We start from the raw sequence: 19002 nt of genomic DNA on the forward strand, positions 1-19002 counted from the left end.
ATTAAGTTTGTTTAAATAAATATGCATAATGTTTTAATACAAGAAGAACAATAGAATACAGTTCTCCTAAATTAATATAATTAATATATTTCTGGTTCTCAAAAATGTATATCCAAAATGAACGTTTAAAAAATATATATTTTTTAGAATGAAATTCTCAAAACTGTACATTGAAAATACAATTTTCATGAATTAATACCCAGAATGAGATTCTCAAGCATTAAAATAAAAAAAAGCAGTTTTTAATCACAGTACAGACTAAAATTTTTATATATATCTATAAATATTAATTTATCTAAAATTAAGTTACTATAAATTAATTTGTCTCTCTTCTATCTTGATATCTGAGGATAATATTTTACACTCATTCTGCTGCGGAGAGCGTGCATACTGGAAGGGGAGTCAGATTCCGACAAAGAGCTAAAATTCAGCACAACACCTGACAACGCAACTCAATGAACTTATAACAAAGCGAGCTGATGACGACAAAATGTAGTAGTTCTTAAGTTCTTAAGTCTGCTCATTAAACTGCAGTATAAAACCAAAACTAACCGGACAAAATACACCGAATACAGTGTAACAAAGACACAAACCCTTGTGCAGACTCTGGTTTGGACTTTCAGGTGTAAAAACTGTCTAAAAATATTAGATATTTAGATATTTCCAGGCTTAATATCCCACAATGCCATCTGTCTGCACCACAGCTATCATAGCTAACTAGCTATATCAACCGTCTCCAGCTTGAAATCCAAAAACAGGTTTATTTCAGAGTAATTTATGAGAGATTTCTATGTAAAGCCTGAGTTGGATCATCACTGGATGAAGATTTATCCTGTCCTGGTCTTTAGATTTCTAAATATTGCAAATGTTCAGTGATTAAAACATTAATCCAGCAGCAGCATTACATCACCAGATTCCACCCACAGCGGCTCAGCCAGGAGGCAAACTCAGCTGCTCCTAATGACCGCGGACACACACACACACACACACACACGTCCAGCCATCTGCCTGGTGGTGACATACAATCCATTAGCTTCTTCATATACCAGCGTATCTAAAGGCAGCATGGAGACAGGATACAGGGCTGTTACTATCACAACATGTTCATTCTCTCTCTCTATCTATCTCTCTCTCTTTCTTTCTCTCTGTCTTTCTCTTTCTCTCTCACTCTCTGTCTCTCTCTCTGTCTCTCTCTCTCTCTCTGTCTTTCTCTCTCTCTCTCACTCTGTCTCTCTCTCTATCTCCCATTATTTCTTACTCTCACACACACTTTCTCTCTCTCTATCTTCATACCTGAGGATAATCTTTATACTCATTAGATTGTCCATATGTGTGTGTGTGTGTGTGTGTGTGACACGCACAATGCTCCTGCATGACTAAGATAGGATTGCATGGCTGACTGTTGACTGTTATCAGGGTTTTAATCAGCCAGTGGCGCACTTTTATTTCCTACTGCCAGTGTAGAAACACGACGCAAAAAGATGTAAAAAAATAGACTGTTGACGGGGTGTAAGATAGCAACGAGCATTGCAATGTGCCTTGCGCAGGGTCTATATTAAGGCAACATAGTGTCACATTTACCACTGATACAATTCCCCCAAAAAAGCTGTGAATAAAACGTGTTGAATTTGAATTCCTAGTTCATGGGGACTAGATGAGGATATCATCGATATAAATCATTTTAAACTACTGTGTGTATAAGATAGTATAAGAGGGTATTGTGGGTAATGTAGTTCGCAGAAGTAATAGTTCTACATTATATAAAAATTATACATAACGATTTTTTTATTCTAACAGGTCCAGTTCAAATAGGGGTTGAGGAACAAATGCTAAATGTTAAGTATGTTTTCACCGAATTTCACCGTAACTAAATTGACTTAACTGTTCCGTTTTCTGATGAGCAGTTCTAATGGATGTTGGGTCAAGGTCTTCTGGACAGATGCATGTTTACAGATGCATGTTTATTCTGCTCTAGAACACACTGTACAGAAGTGTGTCACCCTGACCTGTAATATCACAGCGATGGAGAGCAGGTAGTGTGTGTGTGTGTGTGTTCACCCCATCACATCCTATTTGAGTGTGTGAGCACTTCGGACTGCTGTTCCAACAGCTGTTCAGAGCAGATTTTCTCTTATGTAAGTGCAGAACAGGGCCAAGTCTCAAGACTTCTGCTAAATCCTGCGCTCGGACACGGCGGATGGAAATGAATATGAGCTGAACTTGGTGAACTTGATGATGTTATCTATTGATAATGTTTGGTATGTTGGGTTTAATTGAGAGCATGGTCGTGCCCTAATTACAAAAACACTGTAATCTGCCTGGTTTTGCTGCTATTCAGTGTCAGAGATAAGCCTCAGTGTTAGAGATATTAATGCTGTTTTGTTACGCATTAATCTGATATGACATAATTTAACATGTAATTACATAAGTGTACATATAGATGGTTATGTAATGAGTTTTACAACATTTACATCTGACTTACATTCCATCAGTCTGCACTTTAAAACTGTGTCACTTATGGGTTTTCTTGGTTTTTAAGCAGAAGATTTATTACACTTTTACATTATTTGGGATATTTTTGAATATTTAAATCGATTCAACTCTTCAGATAGGACCTAAACATGTACAATAATATGTAATAAGTAATAAGTAAGCAGTAATACACGAGAGAGCAACTCGACACCTTGTTCTGACTGACATCACCCTAGCAGAAATGAGAGAAAAGAGTGCCATCTTCCCACTCAGAGAGAGCAAGGTTGTGCCTGCAGTTGTGCTCTCTCAGGGCTCCAGCAGCTGATGGCAAGCTGCATGACCAGGATTCAAACTAGCAATCGATTATAGTGGCAGCGCTTTAGACTGCTAGACCACCCTGCATCCTTCTCAAATGTACTATTGTGAATATACCACAGTTCTGTTATTGCCATCAATTGTTAGCTCGTAATCCTGTGTTCAAAACTCAAAGGTCATACTGGAAATCTTAACTGGTATGATCCCACAATTTCAGATTTCTCACTTGGAAAGTCAGGAGAGCCTTGTTAACCCAGAGTTCAGAATCCAAGATGGCTGTACCACACATCAGCCGTAGTAAAAGCAGTGGTATTATACAGTTTATTATAACTTATGTCTATTAATGTTTCTCTGAATCAGTCCAACACACTGTACCAACTTCTACCTGTGGTCAGGTTTTCATAATGTTTGTATGTGTAAAAAGCAGTCTGCAGTGGTCGGACTCTACCATCATCAATGCTGCTGCAAGATCTTGGTGAAAAATTAATCCAGCAACACTGGATTGAAATAAATCTTGTGACGTTGCAGAAGCTTATTGAAACAATGCCACAGTGAATGCATGCAGCAATCAAATCTAAAGGTGATCCAACATGTATAGTCTTATAGGAAAAGTAGACTTGGTCTTGGACACGTTGTTATGTGGTACAGTCACTGAGAAAAAAGTTCAAGAGACAACATGAAAAGCACTGTATAGTGTGTTAGTCTTGCATTGTTCGTATTTCATTGTATGGTATGGTAATGCAGGGTGGGGACCCAAAGAGAGAATGTACTAAGAGCTGACTGTGTATGTTGTACAACTAGCAGATTCATTAGTCAACAGAGGAGCTTTCCAGCCCATGATCTGCTCCTCCTCTCTGAACCAAGATACACAATGTGTTACACTCTATAGAGACTACGCCACGCTTTCTTCACAGGGTTTTTTATTCAGCAGTGAAACAGGAGGGCGTAGCTTCATTTCAGAGTTGATTGTTGCAAAAACTGTAAACTGTAGCAAAAGTAATATATGTGAAGGAGCAGAAGACATGCCAGAAACAGGCGACAAAAGCTTTTCCAAATAAATATCCTTTTACACAAAATAAATACAGACTCTATTATGTACAAAGAAGTCAAACGTCCGATAGAAAAAGTGTAAATAGTTAAAATAGTATTTAAGTTGTCTAAACATCATAATAATAATGTCACGCAAAATTTTGTATCTCCATTGTTGCTGTTTTAAAAATGCTCCAAAATGAATTTAATATTTTTACCTTTTTGTTTTCTGAAAAATAGGAAGGTTATGTTTTTTTTTTCATTTGGAGATATAAGGTTTTTGTATGACGATATAAAACAATATACAAATACTTATTGTGCCGTTGTGTAAAAATCAAACCATATCACTGATAAACTTCAGAATAGATGTTACACATTTAAATAAATAAGAAAAGTGGATGAATTTTAAAGGGATACAGGTGGGCTGAACCATCAGTCAGATGTTTGTTAAGGCGATCAGTGAAGGCATGCTCCTAAACACAGTCACACATTTAACTCTCTGAATATTTTCTTAAATTCACTCTGAATATAACCTAAAAAAACAGCAAAACTCCTCCCAAAATAGGTTATTTTATTTTGTAGTGCTTTAAAATTTAAGGTCATTTATTTTAAAATATATCTGAATTTTTAACAATATTTTTTTTTAATAAATCAAATCCATCAATTTAACTCATTACAGCACCTGTGTGCATTATGCACAAATTCATCCAGTAATAGTGATGGTCTTTGAGGCTAAAAAGCTTTCAAAAAATAAACACATTTTGAAATTATTTATTTAAATTTTCCAAATAAATCTGATTAGACTTTTAAATTCGATTTTTTTTTGCAATTAAAACTTGATTTAAACATTTTTCATTTGGACATAACAAATTTTAATTGTATAAAAAAATTAAAACATTTTGAATTTGGTTTTGATTTGAACTTTTCAGTTTTGATACCAGTTTAAACATTTCAGATTGAAACCGAATTTGAAATTTTGGATTTGATTTCGATTTGAACTTTTCAGTTTTGAAACTAGTTTCAACATTTCAGATTAAAACCTGATTTAAACAATTGCATTTGTTACAGATTTAAACCCAAATTTTAGCCCAATTAACATTTTAAAACTGAACCCAGTTTCATAATTACAGATTCTGAACACAGAGTTACAGTCAGACCTAAATCTGATTAGAACATTTGAGAATTTAACTTGAGCGATCCAGATTGGATAACTTAAATTAATAACAAAATAAATGTAATTTGACCACTTTTTGGAGAGGAGAAGTCATTTTTCCCTCAAGCTGTAACTCCTGATATTGAAAAAAAAAGCCCTGAGTATTTAAGCTTGTGTTTAAACTGCCTTTCTGATATCTGAAGTATTTTTCAGATATCAGATGAATGCCTGTTGTCTTTAATAACTTCAAAACTTTACTAGAAAATTAGAAAATAGAACATTTTAGATCCAGGTTGAACCATTTCTACAAAAGGTCTTTGGGAAACTTCAGGATTTTCTCTATTATTTTAACAAGTTGTTACACTCTAACGTATTTATAGACACGACCGATCCAATGGAGAAAATTCTTCATGTAATCAAATTTTTTTGAAATTTCTTCTTTTCCATTTTTGTTCCAGAAGAAGATTATAAATATCATAAATATAAGGTCAACACAAGTTTATATATCTTTTCTTCAAGTATGAACCAACAAATTCTTTTCACATTCACTGGATTTCTCTGGAAAAAAGCCAAGGTTTTTTTTTTATCAAGCATGACTTTATAACCACATTAAAATAATGGACTTGTTTTAAAAACAAGTCCATTCTTCTTTATTTCTTTATTTTAAAAAGAAAATATTTAGCCTGACCTCTTCAAAGGTCTAACCTAAAAACAAGTTTGACGATATTAGCAGAGTGTCATTCTCATTCAAACCTGATTTGAACTCTTTAGTTCTGAATCCAGTGTGAACACTTTTAATTTGAATCAGTTTAATCACAGTTTAAGTGACCTCCTCTGGGATTTGTCCTGGTATCCTGAAGCTGGTTTGGTCCAGCGTGGTCCTGGGGGTCGTCGTGTGTAAACTGCTCCTGGTCACGTCTGCAGAGGTGCTTCGATTTAGGAAGTGCAGAAAGTCCTCGTGAGCTGAGGGGTCGTGTCCGGAGGCTGCCGGGGGTCGCACCGGTCTGCCCGGAGAACGGCAGCAGCATATAATTTTACACAGCTCCTCCCGGATCTGACGGTTCAGCAAACCGTAGAAAAAGGGATTGGCGGCAAAGGAGGAGTACGCCAGCCAGGTCACCGGACCCTCGGCCTCGTCTGAGGTGCTGTGGGAAAAGCCCAGGGACAGGTGCAGGTGGAAGGCGAAATAGGGGAGCCAGCAGAGCACAAACTGCCCCACGATGACGGCCAGGGTGAGGGCTGCTTTACCCCCCACCAGTGTCCTCCTGGGGCGGCGGTGGGCGTGGACACCCCTCCTGGCGCTTGAGCTGGTGGTGATGATGGTGGTCTGGCTGTTGACGGAGTCAGATCGTCTTTTGGGACGGGGCGTTGCGATGACCCAGCTGGGGAGGGGCCCTCTCTGCCTGGCAGCTGTATGAGCTACCTGAAGGTAAGGTAAGAAAAGATGAGATATGATGTTAAGATGATGTCATGTCAATTTGTCTTGCTTCTACAAACATCAGTCAAGAGTGATTAACCAATCAATTCTAAATGGACAACAATGAAGGTGGCCCAGCTGTCTAAGTGCTAATGATCAGTTTGATGCCTGGTGATGCCAAGTCTGGGAGTGCAGGATATGACTCAGCCAAAACTAGCCAGCATGGGCATCTATTAACTGACATATAGTCACTAGCAATTATTGTTCTCCTCCAAGCGTGTTGAGTTGTCCAATGATAGTATGGCTTGCTTAACATTACTCTGAGAAGGCACATACTGTCCTTTACTCTCTTAGCATTGGTAGTATCCTAGGTATCTTTAAGGTAGTTTTAAATGAATTTGTGGAGAGCCAAATTAATGGACCCTTGAAACAATTGTAGTAATGCTGTTATTTTTTCATTGTTAAGATATTCCCAATGGAGACATGTCATATAGGAATTGTCCCCCTGTGGTATCAAGTCAGATAGAGCCAAGCAAGCACTCCCATTGGTAAGGCCTTTGGGGGAAGTTCTTACACAGTTTAAGTTAAAAATTTTAAATAGAGTGAACTTAACAAATATACATATTTTTAAAATTGAGATTTTCCTGAACTCCTGAATATATTTTATTTACTCAAGTACTGTATACTACATTGGTTTTAGTAAGAATTACATAATTAATATAATTTCCGCCAACTTCCGCCAACCAGAACACAAAACATATGATAGTAAATATGATATATGATAATAATCCTACTTTGAATATGTCAGGTGAATAAAAATTGTAGATTGTAGACTTTTTATTTCGTACAACAATTTTTTTAGATACTCATAGAAAGGTAGATGAAGAAAGAAAACATAAAAAATGAACAGTACTGAGAGCACAGCCAACACAGAATTACTGCAGCTCACAAAATGATGCTTGTTTTTATAGCCTAAAACACAAAGACCAAGCAATTAATCAAAATATATGATCTACAAGTTTACCTAAGGTAAAATCCTTAAATCCTAGCAATGCTAGCAAATAGTTAGCACTCTTTTTTAAAGTGATCGCTTGGTTTTCTTTTTTAATATTACTGTTCCAAACTGAAGGCCTCTAAAATCAGGAGGTCGCCATTGATGTTTCTGGTACAGTGTGTCCAACTGAATATATGCATTGCATGTTAAATCACCTTGTACACGTTTCCATAGACAGCGAGGATGATAGCAGCTGGCACGCAGAAGCAGACCACGCAGAACAGGATGGAAAAAACCTTCCGGTGACCACTGTGGCTCCAGTGCAGCGAGCAGTGAACAGCAGCGATGGAACTCCTGCGACCATAGTCTGGCCAGCCAAAGACGGTGGCCAACCCGAGGATGGCAGCTGCCACCCACACCAACACCATGGCAATCGCAGCCACCCTTGGGGTCATCTTGGCCTCATAGCGCATGGGGTGCACAATGTAGTAGTAACGTTCCACACTGATGACCGTTACGGTGAAGATTGAGGCCGAGATGAGGAAGGCGTTGAGGAAGACGTAGAGGCGGCACTCCAGGACAGAGAAAATGACGCCCGCGAAGATCGGCGAGCCGCACACGATGGCCAGCGGCATGAGTAGGGCGGCGCACAGCAGGTCCACTGCACACAGGTGGCCCACGAAGCCAAACTTTCTCAGGTGAGGCGCCTTTAACACCACGGCCAGCACCGCCGCGTTGGCGAAGAGGGCAATGGCATTTAGCGTCACCATCGCAACCAGCCCGGTCAGGTCCCGCAGACGCGACTGAGGGTTGGACATGGTGCCCAGCTGCATGCTGGGAGGCAGGTGCACGTGGGGGCCGTGGCCATGGTCCAGCGTGTGGTTGAGCTCTGTTTCGTTGAGGTCGTGGCTTTGAGATAATCCGGATGCTTCCATCTTCACTGCTCATAAACACGTAGTGGGAGTCAGAGTCGAAGGTTCCTCCATCCTCCACCAGGGGTGGGTGTGGTGATTCCTCAGGTCAGCTCTGTTGAAGAGAACAACATGGATTAAAGTCATTCTGCCGGGTTTACGTGCTCTCATAGATCTGTGTGAGTTGTGAGGGGTTATCTTGTGATTGATAGAAGAATAGAAATACCACTGAAAGTCCACTCCTACAATGCTTGCCTACAACAACTTAATGCATACAAGTAAAGTAGTGAATAGTCAGTGGAGTGCATAGACTGTTGGAAACTGGAGTAGGTAACATCAGCCCCATTGCCATCGCACATTGTCTAGCTTTTGCTAAAACCTCATTCTTTTGTTATGTTAATTAGTGTTGAGTGTTCAACTGAACAATAAAACATTCAGGGTAAGCTTTGCCTTTTTAAGTTTAAGTAACAGTAGTGTATTCTTGGTTGATGATCAATTATATCATCAATTATTTGCTTCCTCCGCAGGAACACAATAGACATCCGGAAGTTTTTTACAAAGTAGTCTTTTTTTAATTCTAATTATATTAAATTTTCTCCCTAATTTGGAAGGTCAATTACCAAACCCACTGATTAGGACAACCCCTATCACTAGTAATGTCCCCGAAATTGGAAGTGTGAAGGATGCCTCATTTGAAACATGTGAAGCCAGCCACCACCTCTTTTTAATCGCTGATGTAGCATTCCCGAAGAAAACGTAGAGAAACCCAGCTCCGATACAACAGCTAACAGATGCCTGCTGACTGACATCAACTTGGGTTCAATGTGGAAGATAGCGCACCTACCAACCTAAAGAGAGCAAGGCCACTTGTGCTCTCTCTGACTCTGGCTGCTGAGGTCAAAGCAGCATTAATTAAGATTCTAACTGGCAATTCTTAGATTATAGTGGCAGGTCATTTAGGTATGCAGCATCAAATATCAATACTTTTATTAAAACATAGCCGTCATAAACTTCCAAAGACTCGTCCCCCAATTTCACTTGCTAAAGTTACTATTTCAACACTATATCAATTTCTCTCTCTCGTCCTTTTTTAATCACCATCTATCTATCTATTTCTCTCTCTTTCTCCTCTTTCTAACCTTTTGATGGGGAGTATAATGAGGCTGCTTGTTTTGCTGCAGCTGAGGGAGGCTTTCTGCTGTGAGCTGCATTAGCATTAGAGTGAGGTCACTGTCACCTGCAACTCACCACCACACACCCTCCTACACACACACACACACACACACGCACGCACACACACACGCACACAAAATCCACCCACGCACTCACACACACAAATACACTCCTACACGTTTTCACTTACAAACAAAACAAGGCCTCACAATGCGGTGAATCCATCACTCGCACACACACACACACACACACACCTCTACACAACAATCAGAGCTTCAAACATTCAGGCAATTCCTCCTTATGCTGCTAATATAACTGAAATAACACGACCCTGCAGTGTTAAAACACAAGCTTGTGCTTGGAAAAGCCGGCTTACTGTCCTTCAAAATCTTCGTATTCTTATTTTTATGATTCTATTAAAAAGCTTTGGATGTAGAGCCATGAAAGTTTGCAGGATCGTCAGACCTATACCCAGTTAGGTCACTTGTGCTTTTTGAGATTATACATCGTATGGTTTTCGTACAACGAACGTTTATATGCTTGGACATTTCCCCATAGGAATCCATTCAAAAGTGTCCACAAACCTTTGCCAAACTGTTGTCCTTAATGGCATTTCCCCCCTTACATTACTTTTACTTTTATACTTTAGTAGTTTTAAAACCGGTACTTTTACACTTTTTAATTGAGATTGATACTTCAGCTTCTACAAAAGTATTTTAAACCCTAGTATCTATACTTCTACCTACAGAGTAATGAATGGGAATATTTTTCACACATACAAAAAGTGCTCCAAAAAAAAAGCTGATATGTTGGCACATTGGGGACCTACACAGTATAGGGCAGTTATGTGGTTTTAATGTTATGGCTAATCAGTGTAAGCAATACACAATACAAAAGCACTGCTTTTTTTAAAGTTAGAACTGATTAGCATACAGTATGATATGTTCTTCGAATGAGGGGGTATGGGTACCCTTCAGCTGGGCTAAATCACACATTCTCATGTTTCAGCAATGTGGGGACACACTGGTATGAAAGCAGACCTGGTTTATAGGGACGCAGGATTTTTTGCAAATTGACCTGAAAAACTAAGAATGTGTTAATTTTTTTTGTATTACCACCATTGCTGGTGGTTTCCAGGGTCATCGGAGGAGATTTCGCATTTCCATGGATTTTATAGTGATGAAAAGCCAAAGGGCTTTATCTCCAAACACACCCCTCACCCGTTCCGTGTGGAATGTAGATAAGGACCACAAGCACAAGGCAATAAATATAGCAGAGAGTTTCTCGTAATTTGATGCACATGCACGCAACACCTCCCACACACATGTGCACACAACACACACACACCATCACACACACACACTGACCTGAGAAGTCTTTGATTTGCATGGATTACAAATTGCACACAGTGCTATCTGAGCCCTTTCAATGTATCATATATCAACAATTTCTCAGCTGGGAGAAATCAGTTGTTTTTCCTAAGTTTTATAACTTAAAATATATAAGTCTAAACAAAACACATTAAGCTTTTCTAACATAAAAAAAAATCCAAATTACAAAAGAAAAGTCTTAAATTGTCATTTTAAAGCCCAATTTGTCAGCAGATCTGCCTCTTCACACTAGTACATGATAGAACCACCTAACACTGCTGTAAGTGCTTTTAAGTGTAAACTCAAATGACATGAGTTGGATTAACATAAAGAAAATATGCTGGTATAACAAAAATATCAATTACATTTTGCATCTAAACATAAATACATAGTTTTTTAATCCAAATAAGTTTGATTTGGCATTTTTGTGACACTTCTCCATTTCTCATTGATTTATTGTGATTTGTCTGCACTCAAACTTTTGTGCAATGTTGTTTTTGTGCATTTATATAACTTTAAACCTTTATTCAGTATATATATATATATATATATATATATATATATATATATATATATATATATATATATATATATATATATTGTTTTTTTGGTCTGATCGGTATTACTTATTTATTATATTTAAGGTTTTAAATATTCCATACATCTGGCACGCACTATCAGTCTTAACTCAATTCTAATATAATTCACATCACCTTGCCATCAACCTAACTCACAGGATAACACATCACATAACCTATACAGATGAGGGTGTTGCCAAACTGTTCTTTAAGGTAACACTATATGATCAATTTAATTTTTCAGACATGCATCATATTCATACTTCACTCTCACGCAAAAACCTTGCATCTCCAAAAAGACTATTTTACTTAGCTTCTTGTAAAAAATAATTTATTTTCCGTGGTCTATTCATCATGAAATGACTCAATATAAAGAGAATATGTTTTATTTATATTCTATATAATGTCAAAATATAAAAAACTACAAAAAATTGTACGTATCCAGGATTTTCACGTGTCCTCAGTAATCTGCTCTGCCGGGTCGGGTTTATCATGTTGTGATTATTAATGGGAACAGGACTTAGCGCTGTGTGAGTTTATGACCGTTATATAAGACTGTACTGATTTCAGTCCAGCTTTCGAAAAAATGTGACACATTCTAAAATTAGATAGAATGTGTGAACAGTGAACAGCTTATACATTTATCACTCATTAGTATTACTGCTTATACTGACCGGCCACAACATTAAAACCACCTAAACCACTAATATTGTGCACATTTTTTTTTTGCAAAAGTATTCATACCCCTTGAACTTTTACACATTTTGCCACGTTACACAAACTCTATTTCTAATCAATTAAAAATCTATTAAAATATTCACCCCCCGTATATCAATACTTTGTAGAGCCACCTTTCACTGCACATCTGGAGACTGAGATTTTTGCCCATTCTTCTTTATAAATTAGCTCAAGCTCAGCTAGGATGGATGTTTTTTTTTTCTTTTTTTTCCAGGATTTAGCCTTATCCACCTTTCAATCATATTTCTCTGGCCCTGCTGAAGAAAAGCATTCCCACAGCATGATGCTGCCACCACCATGTTTCACTTTGGGGATGGTGATGGCAGCATCATGCTGGGGGATGCTTTTCTTGAACTTTGGACCCCTATATAAAATACAGTGCAGTCAATTGCCTTCAGTGACTTTTGTATCATTTTCATTTCAATTCACAGTTATGTGCTACTTTGTGTTGGTTTATCACTTAAAATCTCTATAAAATTCATTTAGGTTTGTGGTTGTAAGGTGACAAAATGTGGAAAAGTTCAAGGGATATGAATACTTTTGCAATTCACTGTAGGTCCCCTTTGTGCACAGGAACCAGCTTTGACTCCTTAACAGTGTTTGAACTCCACAAGACCTTTAAAGGTGTCACGTCATATCTGGTGCCAGGACTAAAATTTGCTTCAGACCCTCTTAACAAGTTCTGTAAGTCATGTGACATAACAACTCAACATAACATAAGCGAGATAAATAAGGTCTTGGCTGCTCATGAATCCTTTCATGGAGAACATTTGTTAGGTATTGACCAATGGTTTAAGACAGTCATCCAGTCATCACAATAAATAGTGCTGTATAGGATTCTACAAAATGATTATGACTATTAATATTTGAACTTTGAACCGAAGTTCAGTCATGTGACTCCTTTGCTTCCTTCCCTTCACTGACTTCCTGTTAGCACACGCATCAAATTCAAAACTCTGACGCTGGTCTACAAAGCCAAAAATGGACCAGCTCCTTCATACATGATGGCACTAATGGTCAAAGCCAGATCTGTGCATAATGAATGTTATTTACTTCACCTGTTTTCATAGTTTTCATTGCTACATACAGTATACCTGATTTACTCTAATGACAAAGTGATCAGATAAACTGTTGGGTGTTGGATGGAAACTACTCGATGGAGTCCTAGAACTGGTTAAATCAGCAAACATAAAAAACATAAAGGTTTCAAAAAGCAGTTTCTCTACATAAATAAAACCAATAAAATCATTTCAATTTAGATTGATTATTAGCTGAGCTGTGCTGCACCTAAAAACAGCAGCAGCGAAGGTCAGGACCAGACTGAATCTTTCAGAAACTCAGCTGACCGAGCGCTTGATTCGCTGCTGAGCTAAGAAGCGTGACCTGTTGAAAATAACAGCACACGAGGACAGCTGTCATAACCAAGATTAAGCTCAGAAACCACACACAGATTACATCCAAAAACGTGTGGAGAGATTCTGCAGACACAGACTAATCCTAGCGACAGGCTGGAAAAAGACACTGAGGAGAATCCCTATTGGTCCTTTTGTGTGGACTCAGATATTGAGTTGTCTGGACGTGATTGCATAAAGTTCTTACTTAATTTATCCGTAGGAAAATCTATGATTTGCACGAAAAGACCACCATAGCTTATCGAGAATGTTCACTTTCATCATTACACTATTGTAACATAACTATTATAAAAAGTAATTCAGAGTGGATTTGGTGTGAAATGCCATAGATCTGAAAATACACATTTTAAAATCCATTAATGTGAAAATGGACATTTCCTGAGGGGAACAAAAACAAGTTACACAGCTAAATTGGATCCAGGCTGTTTTTGTTTTTAGGTTTTGTTCTGTGCTTGCTACAGTATGGAGTTGATTCAGTATAGTTGATTCTATGGCATTCCAATTAGTTGCTTTGGTGTTGCAAACGGGTTTCTATGGTGTTGCTAGGTGGTTGTTTTGGTATCACAGTTGCTTTGGTGTCGCAAAAAATGGTTGCTATATGGTTGCTTTGTGGTCTCTGTGGTACTCCAGGTGGTTGCTTGGATGTTGCAAAGTGGTTAATATTGGGTTACTATGTGGTTGCTATGTTACCCCTGGTGGTGGTGGCTTTGATGTTGCAAAGCGGATGCTATTATAGTCAGTGTGTGTATTCATATTAGTGACTTCACATGACGTGCAATTTAAGGTGCCATGTCGAATTAGACCCAACAGGTCATGCTACAAGTTTTTTGCTGCTTTTTAAAAAAAAGAAAAAATAGTTGGTTGCTATAATCATGCAGTTTAACAAGGCTGCATCTCAAAATTAAGCTAAATCTGATTTGAAGCTTCCAGATGATGAACGACACTCTAAGCCTGGATAAGTTGAATTTACTTAAATAATCTGAGGTCATTTGTTTCCTCAATTTGTTGCCTCAATTTTATTATGCCTGAATTTTAGGTTATTCGTGTTCAATTGCTTTACACAATTATTCTACTTCGAATTTCATTAACAGATGAATAACATATATTTGTGTTTATTCTTCTTTTTGATTTAATTTAAGTAAAACGTATTTGAAATACATAGAGTGAATAATACAGCACACAGATAACACAGAGGAAACGGCTAAGAAAATGATGCTTGCTCTTACAGCCTACAACATCGAGACCAGGCACGCAATGATAATATATGATCTAGCTAAGGTAGTCTGGGGGGAATCACTACACACTGATGGTCCCAAAGGTCAATAGGAAAGATGCGATCACTAGCAACAGACTGAATTTAACAGACTTAATTTAACTTCAATTAAGTTCAGACAAATTGTGAGTTTGCAGTGTAGAGAAATAATATACAAGTATATTATTATACACAATAAAAGTATAATTAAAGCATACATTTATATGTTTATTCTTTACTAGTGTAGCAGTTTGGCACATCCAGTAAATACAAAGCTTCCTTATTTAACAAAAATGCTTATTTTAAAAGAGTATAGTGAGGTGTATAGTTTCTGTTTTTTTTTCTGAGGAAAGCTGTGAATTAACTAAAGGCCTTTAGAACCAGGTTGAGAACTACAACAATAAAAAAACACATCTGGCTCATCTTTGTATATTAAAGTACACCACACAATCTAATTTAAAATTATATTATAATAATTGAATCAAAGGGACCTGAATCATGAATCATTGTGAGTTTATGATTCAATTCAACTGAACTGAATAATTTTTTTATGAAGAATCATAATTAATATAAATCACTGTGGGGTCAGAGATTGACACCAATAATTATATTTGAGGGTTAAGAGGTGTGTGTGGGTGTGTGGGTGGGTGTGGGTGTTAGGTGAGGTGGTGGTGTTTACTCTTCATCCTCATTAGGGACTCTGCTGGACACACAGCGTGCTTTCATTAACATCCATTAGCCTCACACAAGCACAGGTGTGTACCATAATCCGGCCTGGACTGGAATAAACACTTACACACACTTACACACACACACGGACACACATGGACACACACACACACTCATACACACTCACACACAAGGACACATGCTGTTTACTCAGCACTGAGCTTTCCACTGTGTGTAATTCATGAGATGAGTGTAGTGAACGTGAAGTCACCATTTGTTTTATTACTGGTGGGTTGTATTACATTATTATCATGTTATTTTCATGTTATCATCACTTCATTGTTGCGATTACTACTGTATTATCATTATTGACACACTTTTAAGAGAACTCTCCACCGTTATCTAGAATGATATGAGCATGAGAGAATATTATCAGCAATAAAAAAAAAAATTAAAAAAACATTAAGTGAGTTGAAATACTGAGTGGAAATAATTGGAATTCTTGCATTTGAAAGAATATTCTAACATTTCTCTACCTAATTGGTAAAAAGACCATAAATAATAATGTTTAAACTAGAAAACTAGAAGACGATGAGCAGCTACTTGACAGTAATCATTTAAATAATCTTTTTGTATATTAAATACCAGTCAAAAGTTTGGGCACACCTGCTTATTCAATGCTTTTATTTATTTATTTTCTTCCCTACATTGTAAATGAATACTAAAGTGATCCAGACTAGGAAGGAACACATAAGGAATCATGTAGTAACTTAAAAGTGTTAAACAAATCAAAATACTCTGTGAAGCATTTAGGAGCTCTTATCTTGTGGTTTCTGAGTCTGGTAACTCTGATAAACTTATCCTGTGCAACAGAGGGAACTCTGGCTCTTCCTTTCCTGGGTGGGCTTGATGAGTGCCAGTTTCATCATGACATTTATGATGTCACTTTGCAAATTCACTTGAAGAGACTTTTAAAGTTCTTGAAATGTTTCAAAAATCTTTACCTCCTGCTGTTAGGAAAGACTTTGTACTTCAGAGGAAACACATCTGACCATGTAACGACCAATATTACACCTTTGAGGGTCCAATTATAAAAAGGCTACCTTTGAGTACAAAAAATTACGTATATCATATATACAATTTTTAGTGTATAAAAAACATTTAGGAGAATTTCTGTTGAATTTACATTCGTCAAGAAATTGTAAGGGACAGTTTGTATGTTTAAATTATATATTAAAAAGGGGATATTTGTTTTTCATTACTCAATAATGATTTTGCTGCATTTCGATACATTCAAAGTCAAATAATAGACAGATTTAAATCCAGTTATTTCAGTTCAGCCTGGCCTGTTCACACTATAGAAACTGAATAAACAGGAATAACTCACCTGGTGTCTAGTGTGCAGGTGGAGTTGAAGTCCCAGATCTCCTCTCGCAGTGTGAGCAGTATTATAGCCAGATGTGTGTGTTTGGGAGTCCGGCTCTGTCCTGCTGAGATTTGGTGTTTGGTTCCAAACACTGATCTGTGTGAAGGCTCTGTGGTGCAACCGTTTAGCACAGCGTTTATCACACTGACCAATGAAGAGCAGGTGGGCTGGAGGCAGCAGGTGAACCACAGCAGGGATGCTCCACTACTGATGATGGAGTGGGCTGAGAGAGAGAGAGGGAAAGAGGGAGAGATAGAGAGAGAGGGAGGGAGGGAGAGAAAGAACAGCTGGACAGATTGTGTGTGTGTGTGTGTGTGTGTGTGTGTGTGTGATGGGAGGGGGATGGTGTTGTAAGTTACCCATAACAACAGTCAGTCAATCATATATATGGGAGAGTAACTGATGAAGTCTTGTCAGAGTCGCTGTATATATGTTTATATATATACGTATATATATACTCCATCTCATGAGTCTCTATATACTCTAATGTTCTTGATCTAATCTAAAACTACATGAAGTTTGGAGGTGTGTAGTGATTGGTGTTGTGACCGCTCTGTTATTTTACACTGACGGAGCACAGAGTCGCTGTTGTTGCCAGTCTCTTCCACTGTGTTATAATATCACTGACAGTTGGCTGTGGAATATTTAGTAGCGAGTAGTGAGGAAATTTCATGGCTGGACTGTATCCTGTTACACAGTACTACGCTGGAGTTCACTGAGCTCCTGAGAGAGATCCATTTCTATGTAGTGAATTTTGTGTCAAAAGTTTTGCACAAAAAAATAAAATAAAATTTGCAAACAAAATTTTAATAATGAAATTGTAATAAAGTGTACTTGGTTACTTTATTATTCTGCAGTTATTTGAAAATGATTACATTTTTCGTGGATTTTGCTGCTAAAGACTTTCGCTTCTAAAATATCTCGTTTGCTTCTGCTTAATTTTTTTGTTTTTGAGTTTTGGCACAGTTTTCATGGGTGGGCGGGGCTTAGAAGAAGGTGTTCCCTTCAAATCTCCATTGGTCATCTAATTTTGCACTGATAGTACTCTGAACCCTGATCTAAGACCTACATCACTCACCCCGCCAGCTTCAAGCTTTCTTTTAAACATGGCGCTCTGAACGGGTTCCACTATTCCAATTAATTTTTATGCAAATGTTATGTTTAATGTTATATTTCTTCTTTAAGTAAGTGTTTCACTCTGTTAAAATGCTCCTGTTAGTGAGATATGCAAAATATTCTTATGCTTATTAAGTATGCTTTTTTTGCAGCAAAATCCACAGAAATTCACAGAAAACCCACAAAACCACAAACATGAAAGCAATGACTGGCAAAATCCAAACTTTAATAATTTTCTAAATAAAAATTACAATTTTGTAAAATGTTGGCACAAATACATTCCTTTCATACACCGTAATAATGACAAAATCTGAGTTAAACATCTATTATGATCTTTACACAAAATGAACCACTGCACCAATATCATCTTAACTTATAATCTAAAATATCTATATATCTGTGTTTTTATTTTAATTGATGCAGTTTTCTAAAACAAAATATTGCACTCCTTAATATTTTAAAATATTACAATCCTAAATATATTTACACCCAACCATACACACGTTAATTATTCATTGTGTTTATATCATGAGAAAAGGCTATAAAAGGGTTTTGTGAGTGAGTGAGGGGATGAAGTGCTGTGCCAGTGTCTCAGTGCAGGGCAGTGCCAGGCACACACTGTCTGTGCTGAGCTCTCTCTCAGACGGGCTGTTGTATCAGAACCTCAGAGAGCCACTGTTCCCCTGCCTCAGTCAGTCTTACTGGACCAGAGAAACTCTACAGAGGAGAATACCCACTTAACATTGCTTTCACGTTTCTTGGGTTGAGTTTATAAATGTTTGACACCTTTTATACTCAAACAAAGGTTCATATTTCTCAATAGAGCATATTAATACATGTTTTAGCACAGAACACAAGATATTTAAAGCTTTTAAATGAATGGATAACTATCGCTTCATGATTGCTGGAGATTGATATTTTGCCGGCTGCAGGAATGATAAACCTGGCTGGCTTGGCTGCTGTCAGTAACTAGTGAG

The 19002-nt window shown here is 37.5% G+C and overlaps 1 protein-coding gene across 1 annotated transcript; it reads right to left on the minus strand.

The window, feature by feature from the left end:
• Positions 1 to 3698: 3698 nt before the first annotated feature.
• Positions 3699 to 17152, minus strand: si:ch211-213o11.11 (probable G-protein coupled receptor). The gene is made up of 3 exons (XM_015607188.3): positions 16871 to 17152; positions 7596 to 8406; positions 3699 to 6392 (listed from the first exon to the last, which is right to left on the minus strand). Exons 2-3 carry the CDS (start codon positions 8313 to 8315, stop codon positions 5790 to 5792), a joined length of 1323 nt encoding a protein of 440 aa, XP_015462674.2. The 5' UTR covers positions 8316 to 8406; positions 16871 to 17152; the 3' UTR covers positions 3699 to 5789.
• Positions 17153 to 19002: the final 1850 nt, after the last annotated feature.

Source organism: Astyanax mexicanus, chromosome 24 (genome assembly GCF_023375975.1).
Source record: "Astyanax mexicanus isolate ESR-SI-001 chromosome 24, AstMex3_surface, whole genome shotgun sequence".
NCBI classification, from domain to species: Eukaryota; Metazoa; Chordata; class Actinopteri; order Characiformes; family Acestrorhamphidae; genus Astyanax; species Astyanax mexicanus.